Source organism: Antedon mediterranea, chromosome 1 (assembly GCF_964355755.1).
Source record: "Antedon mediterranea chromosome 1, ecAntMedi1.1, whole genome shotgun sequence".
Lineage (NCBI taxonomy): Eukaryota > Metazoa > Echinodermata > Crinoidea > Comatulida > Antedonidae > Antedon > Antedon mediterranea.
In genome coordinates, this window is record NC_092670.1 from 40331334 (window position 1) to 40356892 (window position 25559).

The following is a 25559-nucleotide window of genomic DNA, read 5'->3' on the forward strand; positions in this document are numbered from 1 at the left end:
GTACTGTTATTGTTGAAAGAATTAAAATTAATTAAACTACAATGAAATGTGTATGATCTATTAATTATATCTCTTATTTTATTGGTCTTGAGAATATTGTACAGGAAACAGCTAATAGATACTAAGCAAAAATAAGGTTTATGAGTTTTACACTTCCAAGCCAGTATTGTACTTTTACAAAAAAAAACACCAACAAATGCAAACTCCAATTTAGAGTACAAACACTTTTGGCTACATAACTGTCTTGCTGCTATATTAGTCAATCTATCCCAAATGATTTGTGATCTTGGAGGAATCACGAACGTCATGCACCTTACACAACATTTTCTTTCTTTATGCAACAGTTGTGTTGGTCATTTGTTATCTACAATATCAATAGTTGATCATAAAATAAGAAAACAACCCAAATATCCAAACAATTTTGAAATAAAATAAAATGTTGTATTCTTGATTATCATTATTTTAGTTATGCTGCCCTCTATGCAGAAAACTGCTTCGCCAATGCCCATCAATATTAAAGTAAGTAAATCAATAACAAAGTCAAGGCTGTCATATCTGTGCAGAGCTGACAGGAAACTCAATGTACATCCTCATCTAAAATAAAGGAATAACGTGTGCGATCCGATGAATCTAATCTAATGAATGTAGAAAATAATTAAAAAATCAAACCAAACTTGTAAATGACATCAACAATTAATGTTGGATCTACTTTAAAAAACTATTAGAATTAAACAATCTATACACATACCAAGTAAGTGCATATATGTTCACTAAATACCAAGTTATTAGAAAAAAAATTTCCTACACACATTTTGCATATTTTCCGTATTATTCGTAACTACACTTGACTATATGGACAACATGGGGACAGAGAAACTAGTAAAAAGAGACTGTACCTTGAAATTAGTAGTTCAGTAGTTACATAGCTTATCACAAAAAACCAATTACTAAAGTGTTTAATCTCATTCACGAACCAGTTAGCTACTACAAATAAAAAATAATAAAAACCACAAATATCCACTTCTGTCTTGAACAATAGCAAATACTAAGTGTTTCATCTCATTCACGAATCAATTAGTAGTTAGGAAAATCCTATCCTGTCTTATGTTTTCACAAAAAGAGTTTCATCTCATTCACGAATCAATTAGCTAAACAAATTATCAAAAATATTTAAACAAACTTATACGATATTCAAATATTGTTCAGCATAATGCAATTTGTAACATTCAGATAACATAAATAAACCTTTTAGTTGAATAGTTTTGGTTAGAAAACATCTGGGTTGTTTTCCAACCAATCTCCATAAAAGAGATGTGTTCCAACATTGCATTGTCAGATAGATTCATCTTTCAGCTGAAGTGTAGAGAACATTGAACATACAGTTGTAAGTATTACACTTCTATTGGTACATTAATTAAGTCTATTGACAACTTAAAATTCTAAAAAGGTCGAAAGATACACTGGAATATTTGTGACTTTCTAAAGCTTGTGATTGGTTAAAATCAGTATTCTCTTGAAAAGATAATGAATTGGAAAATAACAACAATTTCTCTTGTATGTAACAATGGTGGTATCATTTTATTTACAGTACTATTCACTTGGGCTTTATAAATCCCATATTATAAGGTTTATGTCAAACGTGAGTTTGAAACAAAACAAATATTAATATTTTTATCGTTCACATTGTGATTCTCACCATGATGTTATTACCAAAAACAATGAAATTTCAAATAATTTTAAGCGTTTTTTATATCAAAATATACATCACTTAATATATATTCACTATTGCCATTAGAACATCACAAAATAAAATATACTAATATACCACCAGTAAATAAAACTGGTGGGGTAAAAACAATACTAGAACACTAGTATTGTGTCGGAATCATATTTATTATATTGTTATTATTTAACAATTGTGTGACATTTTTAAATTGCTAAAATAATATTTTTTACTTTTTCCCATTTTTTTATGCCTTTCTCTCTTATAAACTATATCACATTCTATTCTGAATAGAATTCCTTGTTTAAAAGATTTCCATAAATTAAAATAACTTTTATTTGTAACATCAGCCAGTATCTTTTTGTTTATAAACCGTGAAAGCAGCAAAGGTATAAAATCAGTAAGAATATTTCTTGTTCCAATTACCAGATTTTGAAAAGACATGTTTTATGATTGGTACCTTTAAACCAATCTCTATTTTTGTCCAAAAACCTTCAATAAATTTACAAGAAAAAAACATATGCTCCTCATCTTGTACCTCTCCACATCTACCACATATTATTAGTATCCTTTAGTTTCCATATAAACAACCTTTTGTTGGTTGCTAAAATTCTATTTAAAAATTTGTAATTAAAATTGTATTAATTTTTTATTTTTCATTTTACAAACATTAGATAACCAACATGGCTTCCAATCAATCTTCACATTATCAAAATATTTTTCCTATTTTCTTTGACAAACCGGAGGGACAAAAATGTCCTCCACAAAACAGATATAAATACTCTTTGTTGTAATGTCCTTATATCTATTCTTAACTATATTTTCTGTTATATTATAATAACAATTATTCTCGTATTTGATTATAGCATTACATTTCTATTGGTATATTAATTAAGTCTATTGACAACTTAAAATTTAAAATGCGAAAAATACACTGGAATTTCTGTGACTTTCTAAAGCTTGTGATTGGTTAAAATCAGTATTCTCTTGAAAAGATAATGAATTGGAAAATAACAATAAGTGCCTAAATGGACATGCACCACCCTATTTATCAACTCAATTTATATTTACTGAAGATAGTCACAATAAAGGTACACGAAGTCAAAGTAACAACACTTTGATAATACCTAAATGGAATAATACTCAAGGTAAAAGAACTTTTAATTACAAATCTACAAAATTATGGAACTTTCTACCTAACAAAATAAAAAATGATCTTTATGATATGACAGTATCAACTTTCAAATCACAAAATTCAAAACTAAATCTAATTAATGCTCAATGATTAAAACTTCTTTTATCTTGTTTAAAAATCTCAATTATTTCTGTTTTTACCTTTAAATGTGCTTATACTTTAATTGTGTTAATTTGATTTTGACAATATTAGGTTTAATTTTATATTTTCTTTTGTCAATTTACATGCTGTATTTTATTTACTGAACCACTTTGGAAATCAGTACATTGTATTGAAAGTGTATTTTAGAATAAAGAAAGACTAAATAAATAAATAAACAATGATATTTCTCTTGTATGTAACAATGATGGATATCATTTAATTAACAGTACCATTCACTTGGGCTTTAAAAAAAACCATAAGGCTTATCTCAAACGTGAGTTTAAAACAAAACAAATATTAATATTTTTATCGTTCACATTTTGATTCTCATCCTGTTGTTATTACCAAAAACAATAAAATTTTAAATAATTTTAATCGTTTTATGCATTTCATCGTATTTTAAATTTTAACTTCCAAATTGTATTTACTTTTTGAACTTCAACTTATTAAGCTTTATATGCATTTTAACTTCTAAATTGTATCTTTTTAAGTTTTTGTGCAATAATGTGAGTGTATTCTATTTTTTTAATGTTTGTTTATATTTTATATATATCTGTTTTTAATTGTACTAATAAATATTTGCCAATCTTTAAGAAGAATGATAATGGACAAATACAGCTATTCAGTATTCAGTCTGCCAAAATATGCCTAACTTTCTAAAAAAATACAATTTTGTGTTTTATCAAATTATGATAGAAAATAAAGGAAAATTCTCATCAACTATCTTCAATTTAAGATATAAGAATTGCTATAACATTTGTTGTTTGCTCTTCTGTTTAAGTTATATTTTGTGAAAGAGCTTTCAAGTGTGATACAGAATGGATTTCAGAATGTTAGTAATTGGTTGTATGTTGGTTGTGATGGCTGCTGCCTGCTGCCCTGAAGATGATTGTGGATGCCCTTCTAGAAGTAAGTAGCATGACTCTAAACAGCTGGTAAGAAACGGGTCAGAAGAGTAGAAATGGTACAAACTGTAAAAAGACAAATGTGTCATCTATTGGACATCTATTACAACGCTTTAATTCTAAATCTTACCTCTTGCATTTTTTAAATAAAAATGTTTAAAGTATACAATGGATCTAGTAAAAACTCTTGTATAATTTAATAAATGATATTACTAAATAATTAGAGAGAAAACAGGAACAATTGTAAGCAGTACAAAGTTGGCAAAAGTACCAAACTATATAGTAAATAAATGAAAGTTATTTTCTAGTGTTAAAAAATTGATTTATTTTGTATATTTAGAGAAGTGTTTTTTAAGGGACTGTGGTGAAATTTTGGAAAATGATCCTTCTGCTCCAAGTGGCGATTATTTGATACAGCCACATGACGGAGAACCTGAGTTTATGGTCTACTGTAACATGAGGAAAGATGGCGGATGGACAGTATGTATAAAATTATAAAAAGTAAAAACCAGAGTATTCTATAATTATTCTTCACTATCAAATTACAGCTTTGATAAAGCTCACAAGATAAATTGTCCAAAATTAATGAGAGACAAAAAATAAATAACTTTAAATTTGTCACTCATTCAGTTTGAAATAGATTATGTGATATTTAGATTTTGATTGTTGTCTTTTTTATATTAGCTGTTGTGTAAGGTTTTTATTTTTTATCCCAGGTGATACAACGAAGAGAGGATGGTTCGGAAAATTTCTACCGCAATTGGGCAAACTACAAAAAGGGTTTTGGAAATGTCCACTCAGAGTTCTGGCTTGGTAACGAAAATATTAACCGTATAACATTTGATGGACATTTTGAGCTCTTAGTAGAGATGACAGACCAGTTGGATGAAATGAAGTTTGCAAGATATTCTCACTTTCTTATTGATACTGAGGATTCTAACTATGCTTTGACAATCAGTGGATACACAGGAACTGCAGGTTAGTACATTCAATCAATTTTAACACTAAAAACCCATTTCAAGTAAACTAACCTTAATATTTTTCTTTGTAGACCAGCTACACCTTTGTACCTTGCAATAGAAATAGACTAACACACACTGTGCGCTTTTTTGTTGTTGCATTTTTCACTTTATATAATAACTGAATATAATACTGAGTTAAATGATAAGAACATTGACTGGGATAAATTGTTAAAACAAGCTTACAGCCCAGTTAACATACCTTAATTTGGATTTTCGACATGTAATACATATGTTCTCATCAGAAGAATCCCATGTTGTATCTAATTATGTACCAGCATGTATAAATGTTGTTTATCATACTCTTTCATTTTCATTGTTGTTTTTGGAAATCAGTACATTTGTTTTGAAAGTATACTTGAGTTAAAAGAAAGAATAATTAAGATACAGTAGATGGAAAATAACATAAAATTACAAATGCAATATTTAAAAACATTTTGATTCTTTCATTTTCATTATTGTTTTAACATTCCCAATGTATTACTGTTTTAGTAATGTCAAGTTTATCATTGTATTTTCATAGTTGTATTTTATGTTGTGTGTAATATGATTAAATGTGAGTCATCCCTATTAAATGTGAGTCATCCCTATTAAATGTGAGTCATCCCTATTAAATGTGAGTCATCCCTATTAAATGTGAGTCATCCCTATTAAATGTGAGTCATCCCTATTAAATGTGAGTCATCCCTATTAAATGTGAGTCATCCCTATTAAATGTGGGTCATCCCTATTAAATGTGAGTCATCCCTATTAAATGTGAGTCATCCCTATTAAATGTGAGTCATCCCTATTAAATGTGGGTCATCCCTATTAAATGTGGGTCATCCCTATTAAATGTGGGTCATCCCTATTAAATGTGGGTCATCCCTATTAAATGTGAGTCATCCCTATTAAATGTGAGTCATCCCTATTAAATGTGAGTCATCCCCATTAAATGTGGGTCATCCCCATTAAATGTGGGTCATCCCCATTAAATGTGAGTCATCCCCATTAAATGTGAGTCATCCCCATTAAATGTGAGTCATCCCTATTAAATGTGAGTCATCCCTATTAAATGTGAGTCATCCCTATTAAATGTGAGTCATCCCTATTAAATGTGAGTCATCCCTATTAAATGTGAGTCATCCCTATTAAATGTGAGTCATCCCTATTAAATGTGAGTCATCCCTATTAAATGTGAGTCATCCCTATTAAATGTGAGTCATCCCTATTAAATGTGAGTCATCCCTATTAAATGTGAGTCATCCCTATTAAATGTGAGTCATCCCTATTAAATGTGAGTCATCCCTATTAAATGTGAGTCATCCCTATTAAATGTGAGTCATCCCTATTAAATGTGAGTCATCCCTATTAAATGTGAGTCATCCCTATTAAATGTGAGTCATCCCTATTAAATGTGAGTCATCCCTATTAAATGTGAGTCATCCCTATTAAATGTGAGTCATCCCTATTAAATGTGAGTCATCCCTATTAAATGTGAGTCATCCCTATTAAATGTGAGTCATCCCTATTAAATGTGAGTCATCCCTATTAAATGTGAGTCATCCCTATTAAATGTGGGTCATCCCTATTAAATGTGAGTCATCCCTATTAAATGTGAGTCATCCCTATTAAATGTGAGTCATCCCTATTAAATGTGAGTCATCCCTATTAAATGTGAGTCATCCCTATTAAATGTGGGTCATCCCTATTAAATGTGAGTCATCCCTATTAAATGTGAGTCATCCCTATTAAATGTGAGTCATCCCTATTAAATGTGAGTCATCCCTATTAAATGTGAGTCATCCCTATTAAATGTGAGTCATCCCTATTAAATGTGAGTCATCCCTATTAAATGTGAGTCATCCCTATTAAATGTGAGTCATCCCTATTAAATGTGAGTCATCCCTATTAAATGTGAGTCATCCCTATTAAATGTGAGTCATCCCTATTAAATGTGAGTCATCCCTATTAAATGTGAGTCATCCCTATTAAATGTGGGTCATCCCTATTAAATGTGAGTCATCCCTATTAAATGTGAGTCATCCCTATTAAATGTGAGTCATCCCTATTAAATGTGGGTCATCCCTATTAAATGTGAGTCATCCCTATTAAATGTGAGTCATCCCCATTAAATGTGGGTCATCCCTATTAAATGTGGGTCATCCCCTAAAAAGAAAACAAAGTATAATAATAAGCAAACATTGAATGACCAACAAAATATTATTATATAGTAAAATAAATATTGTATAATGTATAGAATATAAGAAGCCCAATAACAAGAACACTAGATTTGAAAAAATTGTTATGATTTAAAACAAAATTAAAATCCCTGAAAACAGGATTTAAATGTAAAAACATAATTAATTAAAACACTCATTGGGTATATTGTATCATTTTACATCACATATACAGTATTTATTTTCTCCATTCTATTAAATAAACTGTATGTATGCTGTAAACTTAAAGATGATATAATATTTTGTTTGTTTAGGTGATTCTTTGACATACCACAATGGTCAACAATTTTCAACATACGATAGAGACAATGATAAGTATAGTATTAACTGTGCTGAGTCTTGGAAAGGTGCTTGGTGGTACTATGCCTGTGCTTATTCAAACCTGAATGGGCTTTACCTTACACCAGGATCTTCTTCTTATACTGGCATATTTTGGTATCATTTCAAGGGAACTAGTTACAGTCTCAAGAAGACAGTGATGATGGTTAAAAGAGCACCATAAGAGATTTTTCACTATCACTAGTAATTTGACTGGCAAATATTTAATTTTTTTCAAGATGTAGTGAGGTCAACAATCCTGTTTGCCTATCCTTTTTTAGTGTTATATTAATTAATTTAATTTAATAATGAAAACTTGAATTTGGTGCAATTTTCATAACTTTTTGTCTCTGAAAAACAAATTTATAAATGTTTTAACATATGAAAATAAATTTAATTTGAACTGTAATTTTTCTTAAATTAATATTAATCACATATAGTACCTATTTATATTTTGTTTATGATAATTTATTATTATTATATAATTATTATAATTATATTATCAGAATTGTTAAAAATCATATGTATTATTGATACTAATTTTACAAATTAATAAAACGATATCTGCAAAAGATCCTTATAGATAACTTGTGCTACGATACAATTACACACATCAGAAATCTTCTGAAAACGAAATACTGTAACTCTTTAAAAAAAACATACTATTTGCTCGCTAAAAACCATACAATAGTGACCAAAAACATATCAAGCATATTTTTGGACAAGATGGGCATCATTGGCAGGAACAAAACTGTACTGTATTGTTGAAAGAATTAAAATTAATTAAACTACAATGAAATGTGTATGATCTATTAATTATATTTCTTATTTTATTGGTCTTGAGAATATTGTACAGGAAACAGCTAATAGATACTAAGCAACAATAAGGTTTATGGGTTTACACTGCCAAGCCAATATTGTACTTTTACAACAAAAAAACACCAACAAATGCAAACTCCAATTTAGAGTACAAACTAACAAGAGGCTAACATAACTGTCTTGCTGCTATATTAGTCAATCTATCCCAAATGATTTGTGATCAATTATCTTGGAGGAATTACGAACTTCATACACCTTACACAACATTTTCTTTCTTTATGCAACAGTTGTGTTGGTCATTTATTATCCACAATATCAATAATTTATCAAAAAATAAGAAAACGACCCGAATATCCAAACACATTTGAAATAAAATCAAATGTGGTATTCTTGATTATCATTATTTCAGTTATGCTGCCCTCTATGCAGAAAATTGCTTCGCCAAACATAATGCCCATCAATATTAAAGTAAGTAAATCAATAAAACAAAGTCAAGGCTGTAATAACTGTGCAGAGCTGACATGAGTTCAATAAGGAAACTCATTGTACATCCTCATCTAAAATAAAGGAATAACGTGTGCGATCCGATGTTATATAATGAATGTAGAAAATAATTTTAAAAATCAAACCAAACTTGTAAATGACATCAACAATTAATGTTGGATCTACTTTAAAAAACTATTAGAATTAAACAATCTATACACATACTACTACTACCAAGAAAATGCATACCTACTAGTACTAAATACCAAGTTATTACAATAAATGATCCCCTACACAAATTGTGCATATTTTCCGTATAATTCGCAAATATACACTCGACTATAGACAAGAAAGAGACTGTGCCTGGAAATTAGTAGTTCAGTAGTTACATAGCTTATCACAAAAAAACAATTACTAAAGTGTTAAATCTCATTCACGAACCAGTTAGCTACTACAAATAAAAAATATAAAAACCACAAATATCCACTTCTGTCTTCAACAACAATAGCAAATTACTAAGAGTTTTATCATTTCAAAAAATACAAACTCCATTTTAGAGTACAAACACTTTTGGCTAACATAACTGTCTTGATGCTATATTAGTCAATCTATCTCAAATGATTTGTGATCAATATCTTGGAGGAATTACGAACGTCATGCACCTTACACAACATTTTTTTTATGCAACAGTTGTGTTGGTCATTTGTTATCCACAATACCAATAGTTGATTTAAGAATAAGATAAGAAAATAACTTAATATATAAATATCCATATAAATAATATCCAAACACATTTGAAATAAAATCAAATGTATTCTTGATTATCATGATTTTAGTTATGCTGCCCTCTATGCAGAAAATTGCTTCGCCAAACATAATGCCCATCAATATTAAAGTAAGTAAATTAATAAAACAAAGTCAAGGCTGTCATATCTGTGCAGAGCTGACAGGAGTTCAATAAAGAAACTCAAATGTACATCCTCATATAAAATAAAGGAATAACGTGTGCGATCCGATGTTATCTAATGAATGTAGAAAATAATTTTTAAAAATCAAACCAAACTTGTAAATGACATCAACAATTAATGTTGGATTTACTTTAAAAAACTATTAGAATTAAACAATCTACACACATACTACCAAGAAAGTGCATATATGTTCACTAAATACCAAGTTATTAGGGAAAAAATGCTATTTCCTACACACATTTTGCATATTTTCCGTATTATTCTTAACTATACACTTGACTATATGGACAACATGGGGACAATTAGTAAAAAGAGACTGTACATGGAAATTAGTAGTTAAGTAGTTACATAGCTTATCATTCTGTCCTGTTAGTAATTACTAAAGTGTTTAATCTCATTCACGAACCAGTTTACAAATAAAAAATAATAAAAACCTCAAATATCCACTTCTGTCTTGAACAAATTACTAAGTGTTTCATCTCAACACGAATCAATTAGTAGTTAGGAAAATCCAATCCTGTCTTATGTTTTCACAAAAAGAGTTTCATCTCATTCACGAATCAATTACCTAAACAAATTATCAAAAATATTCAAACAAACTTATACGATATTCAAATATTGTTCAGCATAATGCAATTTGTAACATTCAGATTACAAAACCTTTTAGTTGAATAGTTTTGGTTAGAAAACATCTGGGTTGTTCTCCAAATAATCTCCATAAAAGAGAGGTGTTCCAACATTGCATTGTCAGATAGATTCATCGTTCAGCTGAAGTGTAGAGAACATTGAACATACAGTTGTAAGTATTACATTTCTTGTTCTTTTTTTGTCTTTTGTGAGATTCACTCACAATTATTTCATTCCTTACAATTGTTACAATAATCTATATCAACATTCATTGTCAACAACTTTTGTTTCAGTAGAAAACTTTCTCTGCAGCTAAGTTTTGTACATGTTTTTGTTATTTTGAGTATTTTACATAAATAAAAAAGTTAAAGTATTTGCCATTAGAACATCACAAAATAAAATATACTAATATACCACCAGTAAATAAAACTGGTAGGGTAAAAACAATACTAGAACACTAGTATTGTGTCGGAATCATATTTATTATATTGTTATTATTTAACAATTGTGTGACATTTTTAAATTGCTAAAATACTATTTTTTACTTTTTCCCATTTTTTTATGCTTTTCTCTCTTATAAACTATATCACATTCTATTCTGAATAGAATTCCTTGTTTAAAAGATTTCCATAAATTAAAATAACTTTTATTTGTAACATCAGCCAGTATCTTTTTGTTTATAAACCGTGAAAGCAGCAAAGGTATAAAATCAGTAAGAATATTTCTTGTTCCAATTACCAGATTTTGAAAAGACATGTTTTATGATTGGTACCTTTAAAACAATCTCTATTTTTGTCCAAAAACCTTCAATAAATTTACAAGAAAAAAACATATGCTCCTCATCTTGTACCTCTCCACATCTACCACATATTATTAGTATCCTTTAGTTTCCATATAAACAACCTTTTGTTGGTTGCTAAAATTCTATTTAAAAATTTGTAATTAAATTGTATTAATTTTTTATTTTTCATTTTACAAACATTAGATAACCAACATGGCTTCCAATCAATCTTCAAATTATCAAAATATTTTTCCTATTTTCTTTGACAAACCGGAGGGACAAAAATGTCCTCCACAAAAACAGATATAAATACTCTTTGTTGTAATGTCCTTATATCTATTCTTAACGATATTTTCTGTTATATTATAATAACAATTATTCTCGTATTTGATTATAGTTTTACATAGTATTACATTTATATTGGTACATTGAAAACTAAAAATTTTAAAATGCGAAAAATACACTGGAATATGTTGTTACTTTCTAAAGCTTGTGATTGGTTAAAATCAGTATTCTCTTGAAAAGATAATGAATTGGAAAATAACAATAAGTGCCTAAATGGACATGCACCACCCTATTTATCAACTCAATTTATATTTACTGAAGAGAGTCACAATAAAGGTACACGAAGTCAAAGTAACAACACTTTGATAATACCTAAACGGAATAATACACAAGGTAAAAGAACTTTTAATTACAGATCTACAAAATTATGGAACTTTCTACCTAACAAAATAAAAAATGATCTTTATGATATGACAGTATCAACTTTCAAATCACAAAATTCAAAACTAAATCTAATTAATGCTCAATGATTAAAACTTCTTTTATCTTGTTGAAAAATCTCAATTATTTCTGTTTTTACCTTTAAATGTGCTTACTTTAATTGTGTTAATTTGATTTTGACAATTTTAGGTTTAATTTTATATTTTCTTTTGTCAATTTATATGCTGTATTTTATTTACTGAACCACTTTGGAAATCAGTACATTGTATTGAAAGTGTATTTTAGAATAAAGAAAGACTAAATAAATAAATAAACAATGATATTTCTCTTGTATGTAACAATGATGGATATCATTTAATTAACAGTACCATTCACTTGGGCTTTAAAAAAAACCATATTATTATCTCAAACGTGAGTTTAAAACAAAACAAATATTAATATTTTTATCGTTCACATTTTGACTCTCGTCCTGTTGTTATTACCAAAAACAATACAATTTTTAATAATTTTAACCGTTTTATGCATTTCATCGTATTTTAACTTTTAACTTCCAAATTGTATTTACTTTTTGAACTTCAACTTTTTAAGCTTTATATGCATTTTAACTTCTAAATTGTATCTTTTTAAGTTTTGTGCAATAATGTGAGTGTATTCTATTTTTTAATGTTTGTTTATATTTTATATATATATCTGTTTTTAATTGTACTAATAAATATTTGCCAATCTTTAAGAAGAATGATAATGGACAAATACAGATATTCAGTATTCAGTCTGCCAAAATATGCCTAACTTTCTAAAAAAATACAATTTTGTGTTTTATCAAATTATGATAGAAAATAAAGGAAAATTCTCATCAACTATCTTCAATTTAAGATATAAGAATTGCTATAACATTTGTTGTTTGCTCTTCTGTTGTCAGTTATATTTTGTGAAAGAGCTTTCAAGTGTGATACAGAATGGATTGCAGAATGTTAGTAATTGGCTGTATGTTGGTTGTGATGGCTGCTGCCTGCTGCCCAGAAGATGATTGTGGATGCCCTTCTAGACGTAAGTAGCATGACTCTATACAGCTGGTAAGAAACGGGTCAGAAGAGTAGAAATGTATCTTAAAGAAAATGTGTCATTAAGTGGACAATTTTTGTAGCTGTCCTATAAACCTAATTATATTAAATCTTACCTCTTACACTTTTTTTTAACGTTTAAAGCACTTAATTGGACCTACAGTAGTAAAGAGACTATCTTGTATAATTTATTTAAATTAAATGATACTACTAAACAATGAGGAAGAAAACAAACAAAATTAAGGAGTACAAAGTTGGCCAAAGCATAAAAGTACCAAACTAAAGAATGTTAGATATTTTTAGTTTAAAGAATTGGATAACATTTGTATATATTATATAGATAAGTGTTTTATGAGAGATTGTGGAGACATTTTGGAAAATGATCCTGCTGCTCGAAGTGGTGCTTATGTGATAGAGCCAACTGATGGAAGACCAAAGTTTATAGTCTACTGTGACATGAGGAAAGATGGCGGATGGACAGTAAGTAATATTAATAAGCAATGAAAAGTTAAAAGGCAAAGATTTCTTTTCTTTTCATCTATAATTATACTTAACTATTAAACTATAATTTTGATCAAGGTCACAAGATAAATTGTACACAGCTGTTTTGTAAAGTTTCTTTGTTTTCCAGGTTATACAACGAAGAGAGGATGGTTCAGAAAAGTTCTACCGCAATTGGGCCAACTCCAAAAAGGGTTTTGGAAATGTCTACTCAGAGTTCTGGCTTGGTAACGAAAACATCAACCGTATAACATTTGATGGACATTTTGAGCTCTTAGTAGAAATGACTGACCACTTGGATGTAAGGAAGTTTGCAAGATATTCTCACTTTCTTATTGATACTGAGGATTCTAACTATGCTTTGACAATCGGTGGATACACAGGAACTGCAGGTTAGTACATTCAATCAAATTTTACACTAAAAATCCATTTCAAGTAAACAAAGAACTATTACAGTACTATTTTTCTTTGTAGACCAGCTACACCTTTGTACCTTGCAATAGAAATAGACTAACACACTGTGTGCTTTTTTGTTGCATTTATCACTTTATATAATAACTGAATATAATACTGAGTTAAAAGATAAGAACATTGATGGGAATTAAATGGTTTAAACAAGCTTACAGCCCAGGAAATTCAACATACCATAAGAATCCTATGTTGTATCTAATTATGTACCAGCATGTATAAACGTTTTTTATCATACTCTTTCATTTTCATTGTTGTATCTAATTTTGTACCAGCATGTATAAACGTTTTTTAACATACTCTTTCATTTACAAATCAGTACATTTGTATTGAAAGTTTACTTGAGTTAAAAGAAAGAATAATTAAGATACAGAAGATAGAAAATAACATAAAATTACAAATGAAATATTTAAAAATATTTTTATTCTTTCATTTTCATTAATGTTTTAACATTCCCAATGTATTACTGTTTTAGTAATGTCAAGTTTATCATTGTATTTTCATAGTTGTATTTTATGTTGTATGTAATATGATTAAATGTGAGTCATCCCTATTAAATGTGAGTCATCCCTATTAAATGTGAGTCATCCCTATTAAATGTGGGTCATCCCTATTAAATGTGGGTCATCCCTATTAAATGTGAGTCATCCCTATTAAATGTGAGTCATCCCTATTAAATGTGAGTCATCCCTATTAAATGTGAGTCATCCCTATTAAATGTGGGTCATCCCCATTAAATGTGAGTCATCCCTATTAAATGTGAGTCATCCCTATTAAATGTGGGTCATCCCTATTAAATGTGGGTCATCCCTATTAAATGTGAGTCATCCCTATTAAATGTGGGTCATCCCCATTAAATGTGAGTCATCCCTATTAAATGTGAGTCATCCCTATTAAATGTGAGTCATCCCTATTAAATGTGGGTCATCCCTATTAAATGTGAGTCATCCCTATTAAATGTGAGTCATCCCTATTAAATGTGAGTCATCCCTATTAAATGTGAGTCATCCCTATTAAATGTGGGTCATCCCCATTAAATGTGAGTCATCCCTATTAAATGTGGGTCATCCCTATTAAATGTGAGTCATCCCTATTAAATGTGAGTCATCCCTATTAAATGTGAGTCATCCCTATTAAATGTGAGTCATCCCTATTAAATGTGAGTCATCCCTATTAAATGTGAGTCATCCCTATTAAATGTGAGTCATCCCTATTAAATGTGAGTCATCCCTATTAAATGTGAGTCATCCCTATTAAATGTGGGTCATCCCTATTAAATGTGAGTCATCCCTATTAAATGTGGGTCATCCCTATTAAATGTGAGTCATCCCTATTAAATGTGAGTCATCCCTATTAAATGTGAGTCATCCCTATTAAATGTGAGTCATCCCTATTAAATGTGAGTCATCCCTATTAAATGTGAGTCATCCCTATTAAATGTGAGTCATCCCTATTAAATGTGAGTCATCCCTATTAAATGTGAGTCATCCCTATTAAATGTGAGTCATCCCTATTAAATGTGAGTCATCCCTATTAAATGTGAGTCATCCCTATTAAATGTGAGTCATCCCTATTAAATGTGGGTCATCCCTATTAAATGTGAGTCATCCCTATTAAATGTGAGTCATCCCTATTAAATGTGAGTCATCCCTATTAAATGTGAGTCATCCCTATTAAATGTGAGTCATCCCTATTAAATGTGGGTCATCCCCTATTAAATGTGAGTCATCCCTATTAAATGTGAGTCATCCCTATTAAATGTGGGTCATCCCCTATTAAATGTGGGTCATCCCTATTAAATGTGAGTCATCCCTATTAAATGTGAGTCATCCCTATTAAATGTGGGTCATCCCTATTAAATGTGGGTCATCCCTATTAAATGTGGGTCATCCCCTAAAAAGAAAAAAAAAGAATAATAATAAGCAAACATTGAATGACCAACAAAATATCATAATATAGTAAAATATATAACCATATGTATAATGTATAGAATAATTATAAGAAGCCTAATAACAAGAACACTAGATTTGAAAAAATTGTTATGATTTAAAACAAAATTAAAATCTCCTAAAACAGGATTTAAATGTAAAAACATAATTAATCAAAACACTTATTGTGTATATTGTATCATTTTACATCGCATATACAGTATTCATTTTCTACATTCTATTAAACAAACTGTTTGTATGCTGTAAACTTAAAGATGATATAATATTTGGTTTGTGTAGGTGATTCTTTAGCATATGCCAATGGTGGACAATTTTCAACGTACGATAGAGACAATGATGTGGATTCAACACTTAACTGTGCTGACCACCACAAAGGTGCTTGGTGGTACAATGCCTGTGCTTATTCAAACCTGAATGGGCTTTACCTTACACCAGGATCTTCTTCTAATACTGGCATAGTTTGGTATCATTTCAAGAACAAGTGGGAAAGTCTCAAGAAGACAGTGATGATGGTTAAAAGAGCACCATAAGAGAGTTTTCATTATCACTAGTAATTTGACTTATGAATATACAAAATGGAAAATATTTAATTTTTTTTCAAGATGTAGTGAGGTCAACAATCCTGTTTGCCTATCCTTTTTAGTGTTATATTAATTAATTTAATTTAATAATGAAAACTTGAATTTGGTGCAATTTTCATAACTTTTTGTCTCTGAAAAACAAATTTATAAATGTTTTAACATATGAAAATAAATTTAATTTGAACTGTAATTTTCTTAAATTATTATTAATCACATACAGTACCTATTTATATTTTGTTCATCATAATTTATTAATATTATATAATTTTAATATTATATTATCAGAATTGTTAAAAATCATGTATTATTGATACTAATTTTACATAATAATTAATAAAACTATATCTGCAGATGATACTTATAGATAAACTTGTGATACGATACAATTACACACACATCAGAAATCTTCTGAAAACTAAATACTGTAACCACTGACAAAAAAACATACTATTTGCTCGCTGAAAACCATACAATAGTGACCAAAAACATATTAAGCATATTTTTGGACGAGATGGGCATCATTGGCAGGAACAAAACTGTACTGTATTGTTGAAAGAATTAAAATTAATTAAACTACAATGAAATGTGTATGATCTATTAATTATATCTCTTATTTTATTGGTCTTAAGAATATTGTACAGGAAACAGCTACTAGATACTAAGCAACAATAAGGTTTATGGGTTTACACTTCCAAGCCAATATTGTACTTTTACAACAAAAAAACACCAACAAATGCAACTCCATTTTAGAGTACAAACTAACAAGAGGCTAACATAACTCAGTGTCTTGATGCTATATTAGTCAATCTATACCAAATGATTTGTGATCAATGATCTTGGAGGAATTACGAACGTCATGCACCTTACACAACATTTTCTTTATTTATGCAACAGTTGTGTTGGTATAAAATCAAATGTTGTATTCTTGATATATCATGATTTTAGTTATGCTGCCCTCTATGCAGAAAATTGCTTCGCCAAACATAATGCCCATAAATATTAAAGTAAGTGAATCAATAAAACAAAGTCAAGGCTGTCATATCTGTGCAGAGCTGACAGGAAACTCAATGTACATCCTCATCTAAAATAAAGGAATAACGTGTGCGATCCGATGAATCTAATCTAATGAATGTAGAAAATAATTAAAAAATCAAACCAATTGTAAATGACATCAACAATTAATGTTGAATCTACTTTAAAAAACTATTAGAATTAAACAATCTATACACATACTACTAAGTATGTGCATATATGTTCACTAAATACCAAGTTATTAGGGAAAAAATGCTATTTCCTACACACATTTTGCATATTTTCCGTATTATTCATAACTATACACTTGACTATATGGACAACATGGGGACAGAGACTTGTAGAAAGAGACTGTGCCTGGAAATTAGTAGTTAAGTAGTTACATAGCTTATCATTCTGTCCTGTTAGTAATTACTAAAGTGTTTAATCTCATTCACGAACCAGTTTACAAATAAAAAATAATAAAAATCACAAATATTCACTTCTGTCTTGAACAATAGCAAATACTAAGTGTTTCATCTCAACACGAATCAATTAGAAGTTAGGAAAATCCAATCCTGTCTTATGTTTTCACAAAAAGAGTTCATCTCATTCACGAATCAATTAGTAGTTAGGAAAATCGGGAAAATCCTATCCTGTCTTATGTTTTCACAAAAAGAGTTTCATCTCATTCACGAATCAATTAGCTAAACAAATTATCAAAAATATTCAAACAAACTTATACGATATTCAAATATTGTTCAGCATAATGCAATTTGTAACATTCAGATTACAAAACCTTTTAGTTGAATAGTTTTGGTTAGAAAACATCTGGGTTGTTCTCCAAACAATCTCCATAAAAGAGATGTGTTCCAACATTGCATTGTCAGATAGATTCATCGTTCAGCTAAAGTGTAGAGAACATTGAACATACAATTGTAAGTACAGTATTACATTTCTTGTTTTTTTTTTGTCTTTTGTGAGATTCACTCACATTTATTTCATTCCTTACAATTGTTACAATAATCTATATCAACATTCATTGTCAACAACTTTTGTTTCAGTAGAAAACTTTCTCTGCAGCTAAGTTTTGTTCATGTTTCTGTTATTTTGAGTATTTTACATAAATAAAAAAGTTAAAGTATTTAGAAAATAGACTAAAGTTCTATCAAAATATACATCACTTAATATAGATTCACTATTGCCATTAGAACATCACAAAATAAAATATACTAATATACCAACAGTAAATAAAAGTGGTAGGGTAAAAACAATACTAGAACACTAGTATTGTGTCGGAATCATATTTATTATATTGTTATTATTTAACAATTGTGTGACATTTTTAAATTTCTAAAATAATATTTTTTACTTTTTCCCATTTTTTTATGCTTTTCTCTCTTATAAAATATATCACATTCTATTCTGAATAGAATTCCTTGTTTAAAAGATTTCCATAAATTAAAATAACTTTTATTTGTAACATCAGCCAGTATCTTTTTGTTTATAAACCGTGAAAGCAGCAAAGGTATATATGAAATCAGTAAGAATATTTCTTGTTCCAATTACCAGATTTTGAAAAGACATGTTTTATGATTGGTACCTTTAAAACAATCTCTATTTTTGTCCAAAAACCTTCAATAAATTTACAAGTAAAAAACATATGCTCCTCATCTTGTACCTCTCCAGATCTACCACATATTATTAGTATCCTTTAGTTTCCATATAAACAACCTTTTGTTGGTTGCTAAAATTCTATTTAAAAATTTGTAATTAAATTGTATTAATTTTTTATTTTTCATTTTACAAACATTAGATAACCAACATGGCTTCCAATCAATCTTCAAATTATCAAAATATTTTTCCTATTTTCTTTGACAAACCGGAGGGACAAAAATGTCCTCCACAAAACAGATATAAATACTCTTTGTTATAATGTCCTTATATATATTCTTAACAATATTTTCTGTTATATTATAATAACAATTATTCTCGTATTTGATTATAGTTTTACATAGCATTACATTTCTATTGGTAGGGTACATTAATTAAGTCTATTGACAACTTAAAATTTTAAAAAGGCGAAAAATACACTAGAATTTCTGTGACTTTCTAAAGCTTGTGATTGGTTAAAATCAGTATTCTCTTGAAAAGATAATGAATTGGAAAATAACAATAAGTGCCTAAATGGACATGCACCACCCTATTTATCAACTCAATTTATATTTACTGAAGAGAGTCACAATAAAGGTACACGAAGTCAAAGTAACAACACTTTGATAATACCTAAATGGAATAATACACAAGGTAAAAGAACTTTTAATTACAGATCTACAATATTATGGAACTTTCTACCTAACAAAATAAAAAATGATCTTTATGATATGACAGTATCAACTTTCAAATCACAAAATTCAAAACTAAATCTAATTAATGCTCAATGATTAAAACTTCTTTTATCTTGTTTAAAAATCTCAATTATTTCTGTTTTTACCTTTAAATGTGCTTACTTTAATCATGGAGCTATAAATGTATAGCTCCATGCTTTAATTGTGTTAATTTGATTTTGACAATATTAGGTTTAATTTTATATTTTCTTTTGTCAATTTATATGCTGTATTTTATTTACTGAAATCAGTACATTGTATTGAAAGTGTATTTTAGAATAAAGAAAGACTAAATAAATAAATAAACAATGATATTTCTCTTGTATGTAACAATGATGGATATCATTTAATTAACAGTACCATTCACTTGGGCTTTGAAAAAACCAATATTATAAGGCTTATCTCAAACGTGAGTTTAAAACAAAACAAATATTAATATTTTTATCGTTCACATTTTGATTCTCATCCTGTTGTTATTACCACAAAAACAATAAAATTTTAAATAATTTTAATCGTTTTATGCATTTCATCGTATTTTAACTTTTAACTTCCAAATTGTATCTACTTTTTGAACTTCAACTTTTTAAGCTTTATATGCATTTTAACTTCTAAATTGTATCTTTTTAAGTTTTTGTGCAATAATGTGAGTGTATTCTATTTTTTAATGTTTGTTTATATTTTATATATATCTGTTTTTAATTGTACTAATAAATATTTGCCAATCTTTAAGAAGAATGATAATGGACAAATACAGCTATTCAGTATTCAGTCTGCCAAAATATGCCTAACTTTCTAAAAAAAATAAAATTTTGTGTTTTATCAAATTATGATAGAAAATAAAGGAAAATTCCCATCAACTATCTTCAATTTAAGATATAAGAATTGCTACAACATTTGTTGTTTGCTCTTCTGTTGTCAGTTATATTGTGTGAGGAGCTTTCAAGTGTGATACAGAATGGACTGCAGAATGTTAGTAATTGGCTGTATGTTGGTTGTGATGGCTGCTGCCTGCTGCCCAGAAGATGATTGTGGATGCCCTTCTAGAAGTAAGTAGCATGACTCTATAACCAGCTGGTAAGAAACGGGTCAGCAGAGCAGAAATGGTACAAACTGTAAAAAGACAAATGTGTCATCTATTGGACATCTATGTCATCTATCAGACAATTAAATTCTAAATCTTACCTCTTGCAATTTTTAAATAAAAATGTTTAAAGTATACAATGGATCTAGTAAAAACTATCTTGTATAATTTAATAAATGATATTACTAAATAATTAGAGAGAAAACAGGAACAATTAAGTAAGGAGTAAAAAGTTGGCCAAAGTACCAAACTATATAGTAAATACATGAAAGTTATTTTCTAGTGTTAGAAAATTGATTTATTTTGTATATTTAGAGAAGTGTTTTTTAAGGGACTGTGGTGAAATTTTGGAAAATGATCCTTCTGCTCAAAGTGGTGATTATTTTATACAGCCACACGACGAATAACCTGAGTTTATGGTCTACTGTGACATGAGGAAAGATGGCGGATGGACAGCAAGTAATATTAATGAACAATAAAAAGTTAAAAGCAAAGATTTTTTGAGCCAAAAAATGAAAAACTTTAAATTTGTCACACATTCAATTTGAAATATATTATGTGGTATTTAGATTTTGATGTATTTTTTATAGTTCAGCTGATGTGTAAAGTTTATATTTTTTATCCCAGGTGATACAACGAAGAGAGGATGGTTCAGAAAATTTCTACCGCGATTGGGCCAACTACAAAAAGGGTTTTGGAAATGTGCACTCAGAGTTTTGGCTTGGTAATGAAAAGATCAACCGTATAACATCTGATGGGGATTTTGAGCTATTAGTAGAGTTGACAGACCACTTGGATGTAATGAAGTTTGCAAGATATTCTCACTTTCGTGTTGGTAGTGAGATGTCTAATTATCTTATGAGAATCAATGGATACACAGGAACTGCAGGTTAGTACAATCAATCAATTTTTACACTAAAAATCCATTTCAAGTAAACAAAGAACTAACATTATTATTTTTCTTTGTAGACCAGCTACACCTTTGTACCTTGCAGTATAACATAGACTAACACACACTGTGCGCTTTTTTGTTGTTGCATTTATCACTTTATATAATAACTGATTATAATACTGAGTTAAATGATAAGAACATTGACTGGAATAATTTATTTAAACAAGCTTACAGCCCAGTTAACATATCTTTATTTGGATTTTCGACATGTAATGAATATGTTCTCATCAGAAGAATCCCATGTTGTATCTAATTATGTACCAGCATGTATAAACAATTTTTATCATACTCTTTCATTTTCATTGTTGTTTTTGGAAATCAGTACATTTGTATTGAAAGTATACTTGAGTTAAAAGAAAGAATAATTAAGATACAGCAGATGGAAAATAACATAAAATTACAAATGAAATATTTAAAAACATTTTTATTCTTTCATTATTGTTTTAACATTCCCAATGTATTACTGTTTTAGTAATGTCAAGTTTATCATTGTATTTTCATAGTTGTATTTTATGTTGTGTGTAATATGATTAAATGTGAGTCATCCCTATTAAATGTGAGTAATCCCTATTAAATGTGGGTCATCCCTATTAAATGTGAGTCATCCCTATTAAATGTGAGTCATCCCTATTAAATGTGGGTCATCCCTATTAAATGTGAGTCATCCCTATTAAATGTGAGTCATCCCTATTAAATGTGAGTCATCCCTATTAAATGTGGGTCATCCCTATTAAATGTGAGTCATCCCTATTAAATGTGAGTCATCCCTATTAAATGTGGGTCATCCCTATTAAATGTGAGTCATCCCTATTAAATGTGAGTCATCCCTATTAAATGTGGGTCATCCCTATTAAATGTGAGTCATCCCTATTAAATGTGAGTCATCCCTATTAAATGTGGGTCATCCCTATTAAATGTGGGTCATCCCTATTAAATGTGAGTCATCCCTATTAAATGTGAGTCATCCCTATTAAATGTGAGTCATCCCTATTAAATGTGAGTCATCCCTATTAAATGTGAGTCATCCCTATTAAATGTGAGTCATCCCTATTAAATGTGGGTCATCCCCATTAAATGTGAGTCATCCCCATTAAATGTGAGTCATCCCTATTAAATGTGAGTCATCCCTATTAAATGTGAGTCATCCCTATTAAATGTGAGTCATCCCTATTAAATGTGAGTCATCCCTATTAAATGTGAGTCATCCCTATTAAATGTGAGTCATCCCTATTAAATGTGAGTCATCCCTATTAAATGTGAGTCATCCCTATTAAATGTGAGTCTTCCCTATTAAATGTGAGTCATCCCTATTAAATGTGGGTCATCCCTATTAAATGTGGGTCATCCCTATTAAATGTGAGTCATCCCTATTAAATGTGAGTCATCCCTATTAAATGTGAGTCATCCCTATTAAATGTGAGTCATCCCTATTAAATGTGAGTCATCCCTATTAAATGTGAGTCATCCCTATTAAATGTGAGTCATCCCTATTAAATGTGAGTCATCCCTATTAAATGTGGGTCATCCCTATTAAATGTGGGTCATCCCCATTAAATGTGAGTCATCCCTATTAAATGTGAGTCATCCCTATTAAATGTGAGTCATCCCTATTAAATGTGGGTCATCCCTATTAAATGTGAGTCATCCCTATTAAATGTGAGTCATCCCTATTAAATGTGAGTCATCCCTATTAAATGTGAGTCATCCCTATTAAATGTGAGTCATCCCTATTAAATGTGAGTCATCCCTATTAAATGTGAGTCATCCCTATTAAATGTGAGTCATCCCTATTAAATGTGAGTCATCCCTATTAAATGTGAGTCATCCCTATTAAATGTGAGTCATCCCTATTAAATGTGAGTCATCCCCATTAAATGTGGGTCATCCCCTAAAAAGAAAACAAAGTATAATAATAAAATGTGGGTCATCCCTATTAAATGTGGGTCATCCCTATTAAATGTGGGTCATCCCTATTAAATGTGGGTCATCCCTATTAAATGTGGGTCATCCCTATTAAATGTGGGTCATCCCCTAAAAAGAAAACAAAGTATAATAATAAGCAAACATTGAATGACCAACAAAATATCATAATATAGTAAAATAAATAACCATATTGTATAATGTATAGAATATAAGAAGCCTAATAACAAGAACACTAGATTTGAAAAAATTGTTATGATTTAAAACAAAATTAAATCCCCTAAAAGAGGATTTAAACGTAAAAACATAATTAATCAAAACACTCATTGGGTATATTGTATCATTTTACATCACATATACGGTATTCATTTTCTCCATTCTATTAAACAAACTGTATGTATGCTGTAAACTTAAAGATGATATAATATTTGGTTTGTTTAGGTGATTCTTTGGCACATAGCAATGGTGGACAATTTTCAACGTACGATACAGACAATGATAAGAATAGTGGTAACTGTGCTGAGGCATACAAAGGTGCTTGGTGGCACAATTCCTGTACTCATTCAAACCTGAATGGGCTTTACCTTACACCAGGATCTTCTACTTCTTATACTGGCACATATTGGTATCATTTCAAGAACAAGTGGGAAAGTCTCAAGAAGACAGTGATGATGGTTAAAAGAGCACCATAAGAGAGTTTTCATCACTTTAGAAATTTGACATACAAAACGGCAAATATTAATTTGTTTCAAGATGTATTCAATAATCCTGTTTGGCTATCATACTTTTTGAATTATAGTAATTCAGTGTTTTAAATTAATAATATAGAATTTGGTGATGGTAATTTTTTTAATTTTTGTCTCTTGAAAACAAATTTTATAAATAATTTTTTAACATATGATGACATAAAACAAATTTCAGTAATGTGCTATAATTATTATTACTAATCATACATACTGTATTGGGCCTACATACATTATGATTTGTTAATAAATTAAAATAATAATAATCATCAGAATTTTAAAAATCTATGCTAATATTAGTAATACCTTAATGAATCAAATATATTTATTAAGTATAAGCTACTACTTTGGCTAGTCATATGGTATAAATTATTATGTTTTTATTATTATTAGTTTTACTAAACTAAACGTTACCTACAGATGCTTTATTTATCATAAATATTGATAGTGTTATTGATACAACTCAACAATAGACATATCATCAGAAATCTGCTGAGAACTAAATAACTCTTTAGAAAAACCTACTCTTCATGCCTGAAAAGCAATTCAATATTAATGTGGATGAAAAACTTGTTTTTGTCCATAAAATACTACAGAGAGGCATCAAATCCTGTTGTAAAATAGTTTATTAATGATTAACTAATTTTTCTTTTTCTGATATAAATACAACAAAGATAAATGCATGAAAGTGTTTCTGTGTTATTTACTGTTGATATTGTTAACACTGGACCATATGGACAACTGGCGACCGAGAAACTAGGAGAAAGGGACAGTATATAGCCAGGAATTCATTGACATTAATCAAAATCAAGCATTAATATCATCCTGTCTTGAAAAAGCCAATTACTAAAGTGTTTAATCTCATTCACGAACAAATTGGCTAAGCAAATTAAAAGGTCCTAACAAAGATAATTCTGTCTTGAGTGTTTACAAAAAGCAAATTACAAAGTGTTATCTCATTCACGAATCAATTACCTGAAA

At 29.1% G+C, this 25559-nt stretch overlaps 2 protein-coding genes and 2 pseudogenes across 3 annotated transcripts in view; 3 read left to right on the forward strand and 1 right to left on the reverse strand.

The window, feature by feature from the left end:
• Positions 1-25559, reverse strand: part of LOC140050083 (tRNA-splicing endonuclease subunit Sen34-like) — a 64764-nt gene that overhangs the window by 32078 nt on the left and 7127 nt on the right. The gene's annotated exons all lie outside the window — the stretch shown is intronic.
• On the forward strand, positions 3878-7704 carry LOC140045163 (angiopoietin-related protein 2-like). Its single transcript, XM_072089949.1, has 4 exons — positions 3878-3968; positions 4305-4444; positions 4681-4942; positions 7457-7704. The coding sequence occupies exons 1-4, from the start codon at positions 3878-3880 to the stop codon at positions 7702-7704; spliced, it is 741 nt and encodes a 246-aa protein (XP_071946050.1).
• Positions 13337-16433, forward strand: LOC140045167 (angiopoietin-related protein 2 pseudogene; annotated as a pseudogene).
• Positions 20905-24527, forward strand: LOC140045172 (angiopoietin-related protein 2 pseudogene; annotated as a pseudogene).